The 12,109-nt window shown below is 41.9% G+C and overlaps 1 protein-coding gene across 11 annotated transcripts in view; it reads right to left on the reverse strand.

Moving 5' to 3' along the window:
• The window catches only part of focad (focadhesin), a 268,225-nt gene that overhangs the window by 209,099 nt on the left and 47,017 nt on the right, over positions 1-12,109 (reverse strand). For all 11 annotated transcript variants that reach the window (XM_068030258.1, XM_068030260.1, XM_068030265.1 and 8 more), the window contains 2 exons: positions 9,936-10,090; positions 6,589-6,693 (listed from right to left, as the gene is read on the reverse strand). In XM_068030258.1, the coding sequence (XP_067886359.1) occupies positions 6,589-6,693; positions 9,936-10,090 (260 nt within the window). The remainder of the gene's footprint in view (positions 1-6,588; positions 6,694-9,935; positions 10,091-12,109) is intronic.

Genomic DNA, 12,109 nt, shown 5'->3' on the forward strand with positions numbered 1-12,109 from the left:
AATGACACATGGATTCACACTTGCAATTCCCACGTTCAGACTCTTTGAATTCGAACATTCAACTGTTGAAGAGGCTAAGTGGAGCGAAAAGAAAGAAGAATCACACGCAGCCCTGGGTATTCCAGCATACATCTTTGTGTACAGCTTCATACTGGCACCCGCACAGGCCCAAGGCTAGGTCAAACTATTGCCAGATCACAGAATGTTATGTGAAGACCAAGGGGTGGGGGTGGAAATTTCACCTTACAATTAGTGCATGGATTTTCAGACAGCTATTTCAGAAAATTAGAATTTTTTGGGGGGGAAACACTGTCTAGAGTCACATCCTTTAAGCTATCATCAGGGTGCTGACACAAAACAGCAACATCATGATGTAATAAATGCAAGTTGAAGGCTGTGCTTAACCTCCAGTTCACCTTAACCTCTGGTTAGGATCTCCAAAGCTTCTTTGGGACTGAATTCGATTTATGTGCACAGATCCCACAATAAATAACCATCAATGGGATTTAAGCATTATTTAGAATACAGCTACTGATGCACAAAGGAAAATACAGTCTCCCTGGACAGCCAAAGCTTTGGTCACATCCCCAGGTGTATGTTTCTATGAGAAGAATTAAAATGAAAAATCGATTTTGTTGCTCATCAACACATGGCATTATATCCCATGCATGACATGATAACTTAGATATTTGAAATTGCGTGCTTTAAAGTAGCTTGGTGTTAGATTTCTTTCTTTTAAAAAATGGTCTCGGAATCACTACTCTAAAAGTGAATAACATTCAATTCATCAGAATTAAATTTAAAAGGCTCTCAAGCTGAATAATTACTGACAAAAGGATTTGACTCACCAGGCTCTACCCTAAGTTTTGGTGTTTGCCAAGTGGTTATTTTCATCTCCTATAATCCAATAGTTGTTTGTCAAACCCAAAATTTGTTTGGCAATCCAATGAGCTTCCCTCAGAAAATATCAACAGTACTGAAGGCTACAAACCTTGCAAATATTGCAAACTTTATACATTGCATGTTATAAATATCATAAAATCTTACTGCACACAGAAGGACATCATTCAGCCCATCTTGCCTATACTGGCTCTTTGAGAAAGCTATCCAATCAGTCTTACTCCCCTGCCCTGCAAATTTTTCCTTTCCAAGTCTATATCCAATTCTGTTTTGAAATATACTACTGAATATGCTTCCACCACCCTTTCAGACAGTGCATTCCAGATCATAACAAAATATTTCTCATCTCCACCCCACCCACCATCCCCCCACACCCCTCCCCCCACCCCCTTCCCTTTTTATGCCAATTTTCTTAAATCTGTGTCCTCCAGTATTGACCCTCTTGCCAGTGGTAAGTTTTGTCCTTATTTACTCTCTCAAAACCATTTGGAACCCATCTGTTAAATCTCCTCAGCTCGAGGGAGAACAATCCCAGTTTCTCTAATCTCTGTGCTTAATTAAAGTCTCTCAATCTTGGTATCATTCAAGTGAACCTCCTCAGTACCCTTTTCAAAAGTGTGCCTTCTAGAATTGGGCACAATTTTCCAGCTGAGTCCTAACCAGTGATTTATAAAGATTTAGCACATCTTTCTTGCTTTTGTACTCCCTGGGCTGAAACTTAACCCCCAGGAGGTGGGTTAGCCAATTCAATATTTTATTGAGGCTGGCAGTCACTGATTTAACCTGCTTTGCAGGTTTAACCCAGTTTGGCCACCTGGCAGCTGAAGGAAGGCAAAGACAGCTTTGGAGAGAAGGTAAATGCTTTGCCACAGGGGGAGGGGGGTGGGCAGAGAGGGGGGACTTAGAGAGAGACGGGAGAAGACAGGACCAGAGAGAGGGGGGGCAGGGGGGGAAGGGAGAGAGAGAGAGAGAGAGAGAGAGAGTGATCAAGATCACACTCATGACAGATGAGCATCAAATCGGAGTACTACGCTTCAGGATAACAAATGTGCGGGCAGACAGCGAATGCTTGTGCAAGCAAAAGAAATGCCAGGTATCTCACTAAATCACTGTCCAACATAGCGACGAGAATGTAAGTCAATTAATTAATCATCTCATTTAAAGCTTCTTCACAAAAATGCAAATTTGTCATTGTCTTAGTATTAATCAAGATACATTTTTAATTCCTTTATCTTTCTGAAATTATTTCGCCGGCCCCCTATCTAAGACAAAAACTCTAATGAGGCCCCCCACGCGAAAAGTTTGGACACCCCTGCTGTAGAGAAAACAAGCAGAGATCTAGATGGTATCTCTGAGACTATTCAGTGCAGAACAAAGAGAACTATACTTGGGCCAGACAAGGCTCTCGTACTTTCATTCGTGGAGTACTAGCTCCAGTCTTGGTAGCCCCTCGTGGTGATGTATATATGAACATATGAATTAGGAGCAGGAGTTGACCACTCGGCCCCACTCCACCATTCAATAAGTTTATCGCTGAACTGATTTCTCCACATTTCCACCTACCCCTGATAACTTTCCACCCCCTTACTCATCAAGAATCTATCGACCTCTGCCTTAAAAATATTCAAAGACTCTGCTTCCACTGCCTCTCGAGGAAGAGAATTCCGAAGACTCACAACCCTCTGAGAAAATATTTCTCCTCATCTCTATCTTAAATAGGTGACCCCTTATTTTTAAGCAGTGACCCCTAGTTCTAGATTCTCCCACAAGGGGAAACATCCTTTCCACATCCACCTTGTCAAGACCCCTCAGGAACTTATATATTTCAATCAAGTCGCCACTTACTCTTCTAAACTCCAGTGTATACAAGCCTAGCCTGTCCAATCTTTCCTCATAAGACAGCCTGCCCATTCCAGGTATTAGTCGAATAAACCTTGTCTGTACTGCCTCCAATGCATTTACATCCTTCCTTAAATAAGGAAACCAGTACTGTACACAGTACTCAGATGTGGTCTCACCAATGCCCTGTATAGCTGAAGCATAACCTCCCTACTTTTGTATTCAATTCCCCTCGCGATAAACAATAACATTCTATTAACTTTCCTAATTACGTGCTGTACTTGCATACTAACATTTTGCGACTCATGCACTAGGACACCTAGATCTCTCTGCACCTCAGAGCTCTACAATCTCTCACCATTTACATAATAAGTTTCTTTTTTATTCTTCCTGAAGTGGACAATTTTACACTTTCCCACATTATACTCCATTTGCCAGATCTTTGCCCACTCACTTAACGTATCTAAATTCCTTTGTAGCCCCCTTATATCCTCTTCACAAGTTACTTTCCTACCAATCTTTGTGTCATCAGCAAATTTAGCAAACATACCTTCGGTCCCTTCAACCAAGTCATTTATATAAATTGAAAAAAGTTGAGGCCCAGCACAGATCCTTGTGGCACACCACTCGTTACATCTTGCCAACGAGAAAATGACCCATTTATGCCTACTTTCTGTTTCCTGTTAGCTAGCCAATCTTCTATCCATGCCAATATGTTACACCCCCTACACCATGAGTTTTTATTTTCTGCAATAAGCTTTGATGTGGCACCTTATCAAATGCTTTCTGGAAATCTTAACAGTTCCCCTTTATCCACAGCACATCTAACTCTCTCAAAGAACTCCAATAAATTGGTTAAGCATGATTTCCCTTTCACAAAACCATGTTGACTCTGCCTGATTACCTTGAATTTTTCTAAATGCCCTGCTATAATGTCTTTAATAATAGCTTCTAACAATTTCCCCAAGACAGATGTTAAGCTAACTGACCTGCAGTTTCCTGCTTTCTCCCTCCCTTTTTGAATAAAGGAGTTATATTCACTATTTTCCAATCTAACGGAACCTTCCCTGAACCTAGGGAATTTTGGAAAATCAAAACCAATGCATGGACCTTCTCACCAGCCACTTCTTTTAACACCCTGGGATGAAGTTCATCAGCACCAGGGGACTTGTCAGCCCGCAGCTCCAACAACTTGTTCAGTACCACTGCCCTGGTGATAGTAATTTTCTTCAGTTCCTCCTTCCCTTCCATTTCCTGACTTACAGCTAATACTGGGATGTTACTTATATCCTCAATAGTGAAGACCAATGCAAAATATCTGCTCAATTCATCTGCCATCTCCTTATTATCCAATATTAATTCCCCAGACTCACTTTCTACAGGAACAACGTTCACTTTGTTAACTCTTTTCTTTTTTAAATATCGAAAGATGTCAGGGCTATGGAGAGAAAATGGCAGGGTGGGGTAGGATGATACCAAATCATACAGCTGTCAGTTATGAGGGTAGGCTCCAAGATTTAGGATTATTTACTTCAGAGAAATGCAGTCTTGGGAGGGGGGGGGGGCGGAGGTGAGGGGGGAGATATGGTTCAAGTTTTTTTTTAAACGAGAAGATTGGATGTAGTCCAGTTAGATAGGTTATGTGAAACAGATTGGGATGGTAGGAATACAGAATATTCCTAAACAATTTGTAGGAAAAGATTTAAGTTAGCTGTCAGGAAGTATTGCTAGAGTCATTAGGATAAGTTTTCGGATAAGGGGTAGCAGACTTAAGACAGAGAGGAGGAGAAATTACTTCTCTCAAAGGGTCGTGAGTCTGTGGAATTCACTACCCCAGAGTGCAGTGGATGCCGGGACATTGAGTAAATTTGAGGAGATAGACAGATTTTTAATTAGTAATGGGTTGAAGGGTTATGGAGAACGGGCAGGGAAGTGGAGTTGAGGCCGAGATGAGATCAGCCATGATCATATTGAATGGCGGAGCAGGCTAGAGGGGCTGATTTGCCTACTCCTGCCCCTAGTTCTTATGACCTTATGACCCTTTGGAATAAATTGCCAAGAAATGCAATGAGCATGGAAGCACTGTAGTCTTTTAAAAGGAAACTTGACAAGTTTGTGAGAGAAAACACCATTTCCAATTGGATTTAATTGTGATGACTAGAGTTGCCAACTCTGGTCAAACATATTTCAGGAGTTTTCAGTATATGACTTCCCATCTTCAACCACCCGTCTCCACATTCCCGCTATTGGTCACCTGGCATATCCAACCTCGTGGTGCACCACCTTCACACTGTTAATGGGAGATTTGACAGAGGTGTTCAAAAATCCTGAACCATTTTTATAGAGTAAATCAGAAGAAACTGTTTCCAGTAACAAAGCAGTGAGTTCCTGTGATCTGGAATGCATTCCCTGAAAAGGGTGACGGAAGCAGAGTCAGTAATAACTTCCAAAAGGAAATTGGGTAAATACTTGACAAAGAAAAATTTACAGAAATATGGGGAATATAGGAAATATGGGGAAAGAGCAATGGGGAAGACTTAGGCCTTCCTTGAGGCAGGAAGTCTCGCCGAAGGGAGCTGCCGGCCAATCAGCGGGCCGGTAGCTCTTAGTCCCAGCAGCGTCACCAGGAGCAGTGGTCACTGCTGGGACTACACCCAGCCACTGGAGGCAACGGTAAGGACGGCCCAGGCACTCAGCTAAGTTTTTAGGGCCTCGCAGGGTACAACTGGCCAGGCCCCAGGAAGGCAAAGGGGTTCATCTGTCCGGGAAGGGAGGAATGTTGTGCGTTGTGGGAGGTTGGAGCTTCCGGGGCACCCTTCCGTGGGGCACAGGGTGCCCGATCAGGAAGGCCCACCCCCCCCCCACAACAGCCTGCCTGGTTTTACCAGTTGGGGTACTTGGGGCCTTTGTCATTTTGCTGCCAAGGGTATAAAATACCCGCGGTGATGGGAGGAAACCCTGAAGTGGCAGGTAATTGGCCACTTAAGGGCCCTGATTAGCCCGGGCAGGCTGGCCGTTTCTTGCCCGCCGCCACACGTAAAGTTGCAGCGGGGGCAAGATGGGAGTCAGCAGCAGCCCCCTCCGTCATCAGCCCGCTCATTGGGGGACCGTAAAATTCCGGTCTAAGTATTTATCACAGCAATTGCAGTGGAAATGTAATTGCTGCCCTGCTAATGAAATTAACCCACCATATCAAATGCAAAATCTATTTTTTTTATTTAGAGATACAGCACTGAAACAGGCCCTTCGGCCCACCGAGTCTGTGCTGACCATCAACCACCCATTTATACTAATCCTACATTAATCCCATTACCCTCTCACATCCCCACCTTCCCATACTAGGGGCAATTTATAACGGCCAATTTACCTATCAACCTGCAAGTCTTTGGCTGTGGGAGGAAACCGGAGCACCCGGAGAAAACCCACGCGGTCACAGGGAGAACTTGTAAACTCCACACAGGCAGTAAGCAGAATTGAACCCAGGTCGCTGGAGCTGCGAGGCTGCGGTGCTAACCACTGCGCCGCCCTATTTGTCTATCAACCTCAGAGTGCACACTGACTAAGTGAAACTGGCAATTTAGAAGAATGATCGGGTTTTGGGCAGTTTTATGCTGTGGGCCCACAACCATTGGGAATTGGATTGACTGTGCCTAAAATTGGTTCAAGTGAAGACTTTATAGATAGCAGAGAGAAAACATACCATCAATTTAAGCTGAATTCAGATCCTAGGCTATGTGAAGATTTAATGATTTCATGACTGTTGACATATCTTAAAGGCTACAGAGCTCAGGATGGTAGGGAAATAATGCAATACACCAAACTATAAATATTTTGTAATCCAAGATTTACCTGATGGCATAGGGGCATGAATATGCCATTTTTTTACTTTGTTCAGTTCCCATTGTTTGCATCTGTAGAAATTTACCAATACTTCTAATCAACCCTTGGACATTTCTGGAAAAGAAAACTGGTGTTATTCCATGTTACACTGTTAAAGGAAAATTAGCATTTCAAACATTATATCTGCAACAAAATTTAAATTCTTTATTGTGGTACCAGGGAACTATCAAATTGGAAAGCATGAGTGGAGACAGACTCTGAGACTTCAAGCCCGAGGAAGCCTATTTTACACATAAAGGCCTTTGGGGAGAGACATAGTTTATTTACAAGGACATTTCCAAATACTGGGAGATTTCCCCTGTACACTGTGATGAAATCAGAAGGTACTTTCTGATTACAATCAGTATTTTTCCAGTGCATAAACATATGGTGCTAGATTTTTAACTGCTTTAAAAAAGCTTAAATGATTTTGCTTTCACCAATTACCATGGTGTACTTCCGGACAGAAATCTAGTGTCAGCACTTTCTGCAGTAATGATTACCCAAAAAGCAGTCTGGCATAGGGAATTCTCCAGGTGATCTTCAAGTAAGTTTTAACACTGCTGTCAGATGGACCAAACAATGACCTAACTGGTAACTGATCATCTGTCTCATTTATATAAATAATTACACAGTCTAGGGATCCAGTAACTAAGGAAAGAATCCAAAATTGAAAACAATAATGAATTATATTTATAAGAAAACATTGACCAAAACTTTTTTTGAATAAAAAGGGTTTGGGAAAGATACTCAAAAGATTCCTTATAGCAAGAGTCATGTAGTGTTGCATCATCGTGGTACTTCAAGTAGTGTGGTACAGTGTCAGATATGGAAGGTTGGGATGTCAATACAATCTCTCCAGTGATATTTCCCCCAATAAAGTGAAAGACTCCTTCTGGGGACTAAATTATACAGTAGTTATTGACCTCCAGGATCTGGGTTCCAGTCCAGCCCAGAGACTTGGTCTATCTGCTGTGAAGTGCATTGTGTCCTAATTCAGTTTGCAGTGGACATGGGCCTACAGCCTGAAACTGTCCCTAACTTAGCATCAGCTGGCAATCTCACTTGGAGGGTGCACAGGAATGTCAAGGTAGGAAATGGAAGAAATGTCACATTGGTGCAGTAGGGAATGTTCTTTTGCCATTGCGTCTGAACACATTGTCAGAGCAAAGTAGAGCGCTTTATTCTTTTACTCTGCACCCACAAGCTTAATTGGATGTGGGAATGTGACACTAGGGGAGAGTTTCAATCCTCCCAAGATGAGGGGGAGAGGGTTTATTACAAATATTACATTTTTTTTCAATGTGAAACCCGCAGGAAACACACCGACTTCCGGTTTAACTGCAGCGGGTTTAATGGCATCTGAGCAACCTACTCTGGAAAAGCTGTTCGGTAAAAAGAATATTGAAGTGAGATGCCATTCCTCAAATTTTGGCAGCCATTTAAATCCAGCTGTGGGCTGAGTTTCCCATGGCTCGGGAAACTCAGCAGCTGAAAGGAGGCGGGAGCTGCCTGATCCAGCAGTTAAGTGCTTTTCCAGCACTGCTTATGGGCGAGGAGGGGCTTGAGTGCTTCACCTGGCCCCTGAAGCAAACCTACTGCTGCGATCTCTCCTTTCCCACACTCAGGACCTGTGCCTTCCCAGTATTTCCAGGTTTCCTGGCTGCTGACATGCACCTGCTCTTTCCCCACCTCCCGATAAATATCAGGGCCTAGGTGTTCGTAATGAGAAGAATTCCATTTCAAATCAGCACAGCTGCTATATCATGTTGTCATGGTCATGGTTTCAAAACCTAACATCCCTCATTTTGATGCACAGAAAAAAAAGTAATGCCTCCTCGAGTCTGGATACATCAATGTACTGCTTGGATCTAAATTTTAATAACCTATTGCCCAAACACAAATCATTCCCCTCTCATAATCACAACCCAAATCCTTCTTAGCAGCAATTTCTTTCCTTTGTAAACTTGACATTACACTTATTCTAGCTCAGGTTTTAAGTATTAAACAGGCCTTCCTAAACTCAACAACAGCTAACTCAAGGTGAAGTAACAGCCTAAACTGCACTTGGAATATTGTGCGTAATTCTGGTTGCTGAATACATGTATTGGGAAGTGTGCAGACAGTACAACAAAAATCACCTGATCGGTAAACTAGATGAGCCTATAAGAAAATATTAGCAAAGCTTACAGTCTAGAGAAGGAGCCTTATAAAAAGTATGTAAAGGCGACTTCAATAATGCATATAAAGTATTAAATGGCATCAAAAAGGCAAACTCAGAATATTATTTTGAAAGTCAGGTCAGTAGAAGAGGACGACAAGTGAATCAATGAAGAGTATTTTTTTTTTAATTTAAAAGAGAAATAAACACTTGGAATGATCTACCAGATAAGGAATTGGAAATAAAGACTTGAGGCCAATGCAAGCTATCGTTGGATGCTAGATTAGGTGAGTTGATGTACTGGAGGGATAACCATTTTGCATTCTTTGGCTTTTGTTGTGTTCTTAACTCTGAAGTAACAATACTGCAAATAAAATAAATCTGCAGCTGATTCTGAAAAAAAAACTTCAGTCAGTAGATCTATTTTTGGATATGTGACGAGTAAACTTGAATTTGGCGGTTTGGCCATAACCCCCTTCACACTTGCTAGTCCACTGGGCAACAGTTCTATATTTTCAAAAAACTGTTAAGTTTCACCCCACAAATGTTTCCATTCCCTCCTTAAAAAAGAAAAAAATAGGCACCGTTATTGGCATCCTCTTGCACAGATACAGATGAGAACCCAGAGCTCCCATGAAGTAGTCAAATGTGCACAGCTGCTATATCATGTTGCCAGGGTCATGGCTTCAAAACCTGGAGTATCCAACCAGTCCATGGGTCATGTGAACCTTTCAAAGGTTCTTCCTCCAACTGCAAAGTCAATCAGGGTATACATTTCTCAGTAACTCCCAATCAACTAGTATGACAGAAAATAGCCTATGTAAGACAAATTACTTCAAGGCAAGATGGCCAAGTGTCAGTTCTCCAAGGTCAATCTCTCCCTAAATCTGCTTAAAACTGATATAAGGGGTTGGGTGAAATGCAAGCATCTTATACTCTTCCAAACGTTATCCTCATCCACAGCTTTTTTTTTTTTGCACACAATAGACTAAGCGCCTTTCCAAACTCACATGAGTCGTGAATGTGGATTTACGTGGATTATAAGCTTTTACAGTCAAATGCAATGCTATGACAAAGGATATTATCCATGAAAGCAATTGAAATGTCCCAGTCCAACAAAAAGGTTACCTAAAGCTCACTTAATGATTTCTGGTACCTGGCAGAGGGAATTAGATTCAAAATTCCATTGAGCACATAATTAAAATCAGCATGGTTCTGTGCAACAAGTGCAACCAATGCTTCACAGCAGGCTGTCCGAACCACCACATTGTCACTGCAGCACTTCTCCCACAACAAGTTCAATGCAGGGCTCTGGAAAAAATAATTACGATAAGAACTGTATCACAATGGTCAATTAAAATGCCTGGCTTATCACTCCAGCATTCTAGCTAAACAGTTTTTATCAGATAAGCAAGGAAATTGAGACTGCACTTAATGTTTAATTAATCTTGTTCCCTTAATTAACATTAACAATTTCCTGAAAAGTAAAATCATAAATATAAACTTATTCAGATTTTCAGAAAATGCTCAGAAAGTCTGTTAGTGCGTTCATATCATTTTCAAAAACTTCCAACATTGACCATTTTATAGAATGGAACAATTTCACAAAACATTTGTGGGGCTGATTTTTGTGACCTTCTCTTCCATGGAAGACCTATTCCCCAGGTGCAAAAGGTCAGGAAAAAGGGGGCAGATACCTGTGACATGAGGTTTCAGCCCCTTTACATAGTCCTAGGATTTCGAGGACCTCCCAAGGGGCTTGCCTGAGCCCTAGGCTCACAATACGTACAAGCCCAACATTTCTATTTAAATGTGATTGTAATGGAATTCCCAGACTTCCTACTTTAGCTTCCTGGCCAGTTCGGTTACTAAAGGAAGATGACATTGGGCCTTACACCCACGACTCTCTCAGACTGGAGGGTTTGAGGATCCAGGCAGCTAAGGAGGGGCAGCCGAAAATAGTAAGGGGCCCTATTTGCAGGAATCTATTGAATCCAGATGTGGAGGCCTTCTGACTGCTGTTTTCCAACAGCAGCCAGAAGGCGCAAAGCACAGCAACTACCTGCCTTGCCCTGTGCTGGGGATTTGACAAGGGCATGATAATGATTTATCTAATGTTCCAAAGCCAGTACATTGCTTAGGGACAGGGACCCCAGTAAAAAGCAGCACCAGTATGTTTGTGAGCTGCATCGTAACATGCCAGTTACTATTAAATCATAAATTGTCAAACCATGAATACATGAAAGTAAAACTCACACCCACTGGAATCATGCTTCGATGTCATCTTTCGCAGAGCACAATGCTCCAGTTTTTACTTGATATTTAAATAAAAATTTCACAAATATTTGCAAAGGAGGTAATGAAGAGCAAATTGCACTCAAGCCAAACGAGGAAGAAAAAAGTCCAAAGAATTTGTTAATGGGAAGAAGTAAGGATATTGTGCTCCACACATTTCCATCTTAATGTCAAGCAGAGTTTCTTCAGCTTTCTTGCAACCCCACAGTATAAATTGTGCACTTCTATTCTTGTTGCCAAAAATTACTTTATGAAAAATGGGGCACAATTACCTGCACAGGGAAGGAGAGGAGTGACTAAGAAAAAATGGCATTAATATAATGCCTTTCTTAAATCAGGATGTCCTAATGCATTTCACAGCCAATGAAATTCTTCTGTTGTGTATTCACTGGTGTCATAACGAAACACTGCAGCCAATTCACACAGCAAGATTCCACAGATGGAAATGAAATAACCGGCACATAATATGTTTTGTTAAGTTAATTGAGGTATAAGTGTAGCCAGGACAATTCTCCTTTGCTTTCAAATTGTCCCACATGACCTTTTACACACACCTGAATAGGCAGGAGAGATCTTGGTTTAATTTTCTATCTGAAAGAAAAATGGCATGTCCACAGAACAGCACTCTTTCAATGCTGCACTGAAGTATCAACATAGATTATTTGCTCAAAACTGTCTAGTGGGGACTGAACCTAGAACCTTCTGACTCAGGGGTGAGAGTGCGATCACAGAGGCAAGACTGAATATTGACTGGGTAAAACCATTGACAGAACCAAAGAACCACAGTAAAACTACTGCACAAAAAGAGGCCATTCAGTCCATCGTGTCTGTGCCAACTGACAAAACTAGCCACCCAATTTAATCCCCCCTTCCAGCACCTGGTCCATAGCCTTGTAGATTACAGTACTTCAGCTGCATGTCCAGGTACCTTTTAAATGAGTTGGGGGTATCTGCCACCACCACAGTTCCTGGCAGTGAATTCCAGATTAATTTAATTTGTTCAACTTGATTTAAAACTAACAGCAGTTGGACTTG

Source organism: Heterodontus francisci, chromosome 4 (genome assembly GCF_036365525.1).
Source record: "Heterodontus francisci isolate sHetFra1 chromosome 4, sHetFra1.hap1, whole genome shotgun sequence".
NCBI classification, from domain to species: Eukaryota; Metazoa; Chordata; class Chondrichthyes; order Heterodontiformes; family Heterodontidae; genus Heterodontus; species Heterodontus francisci.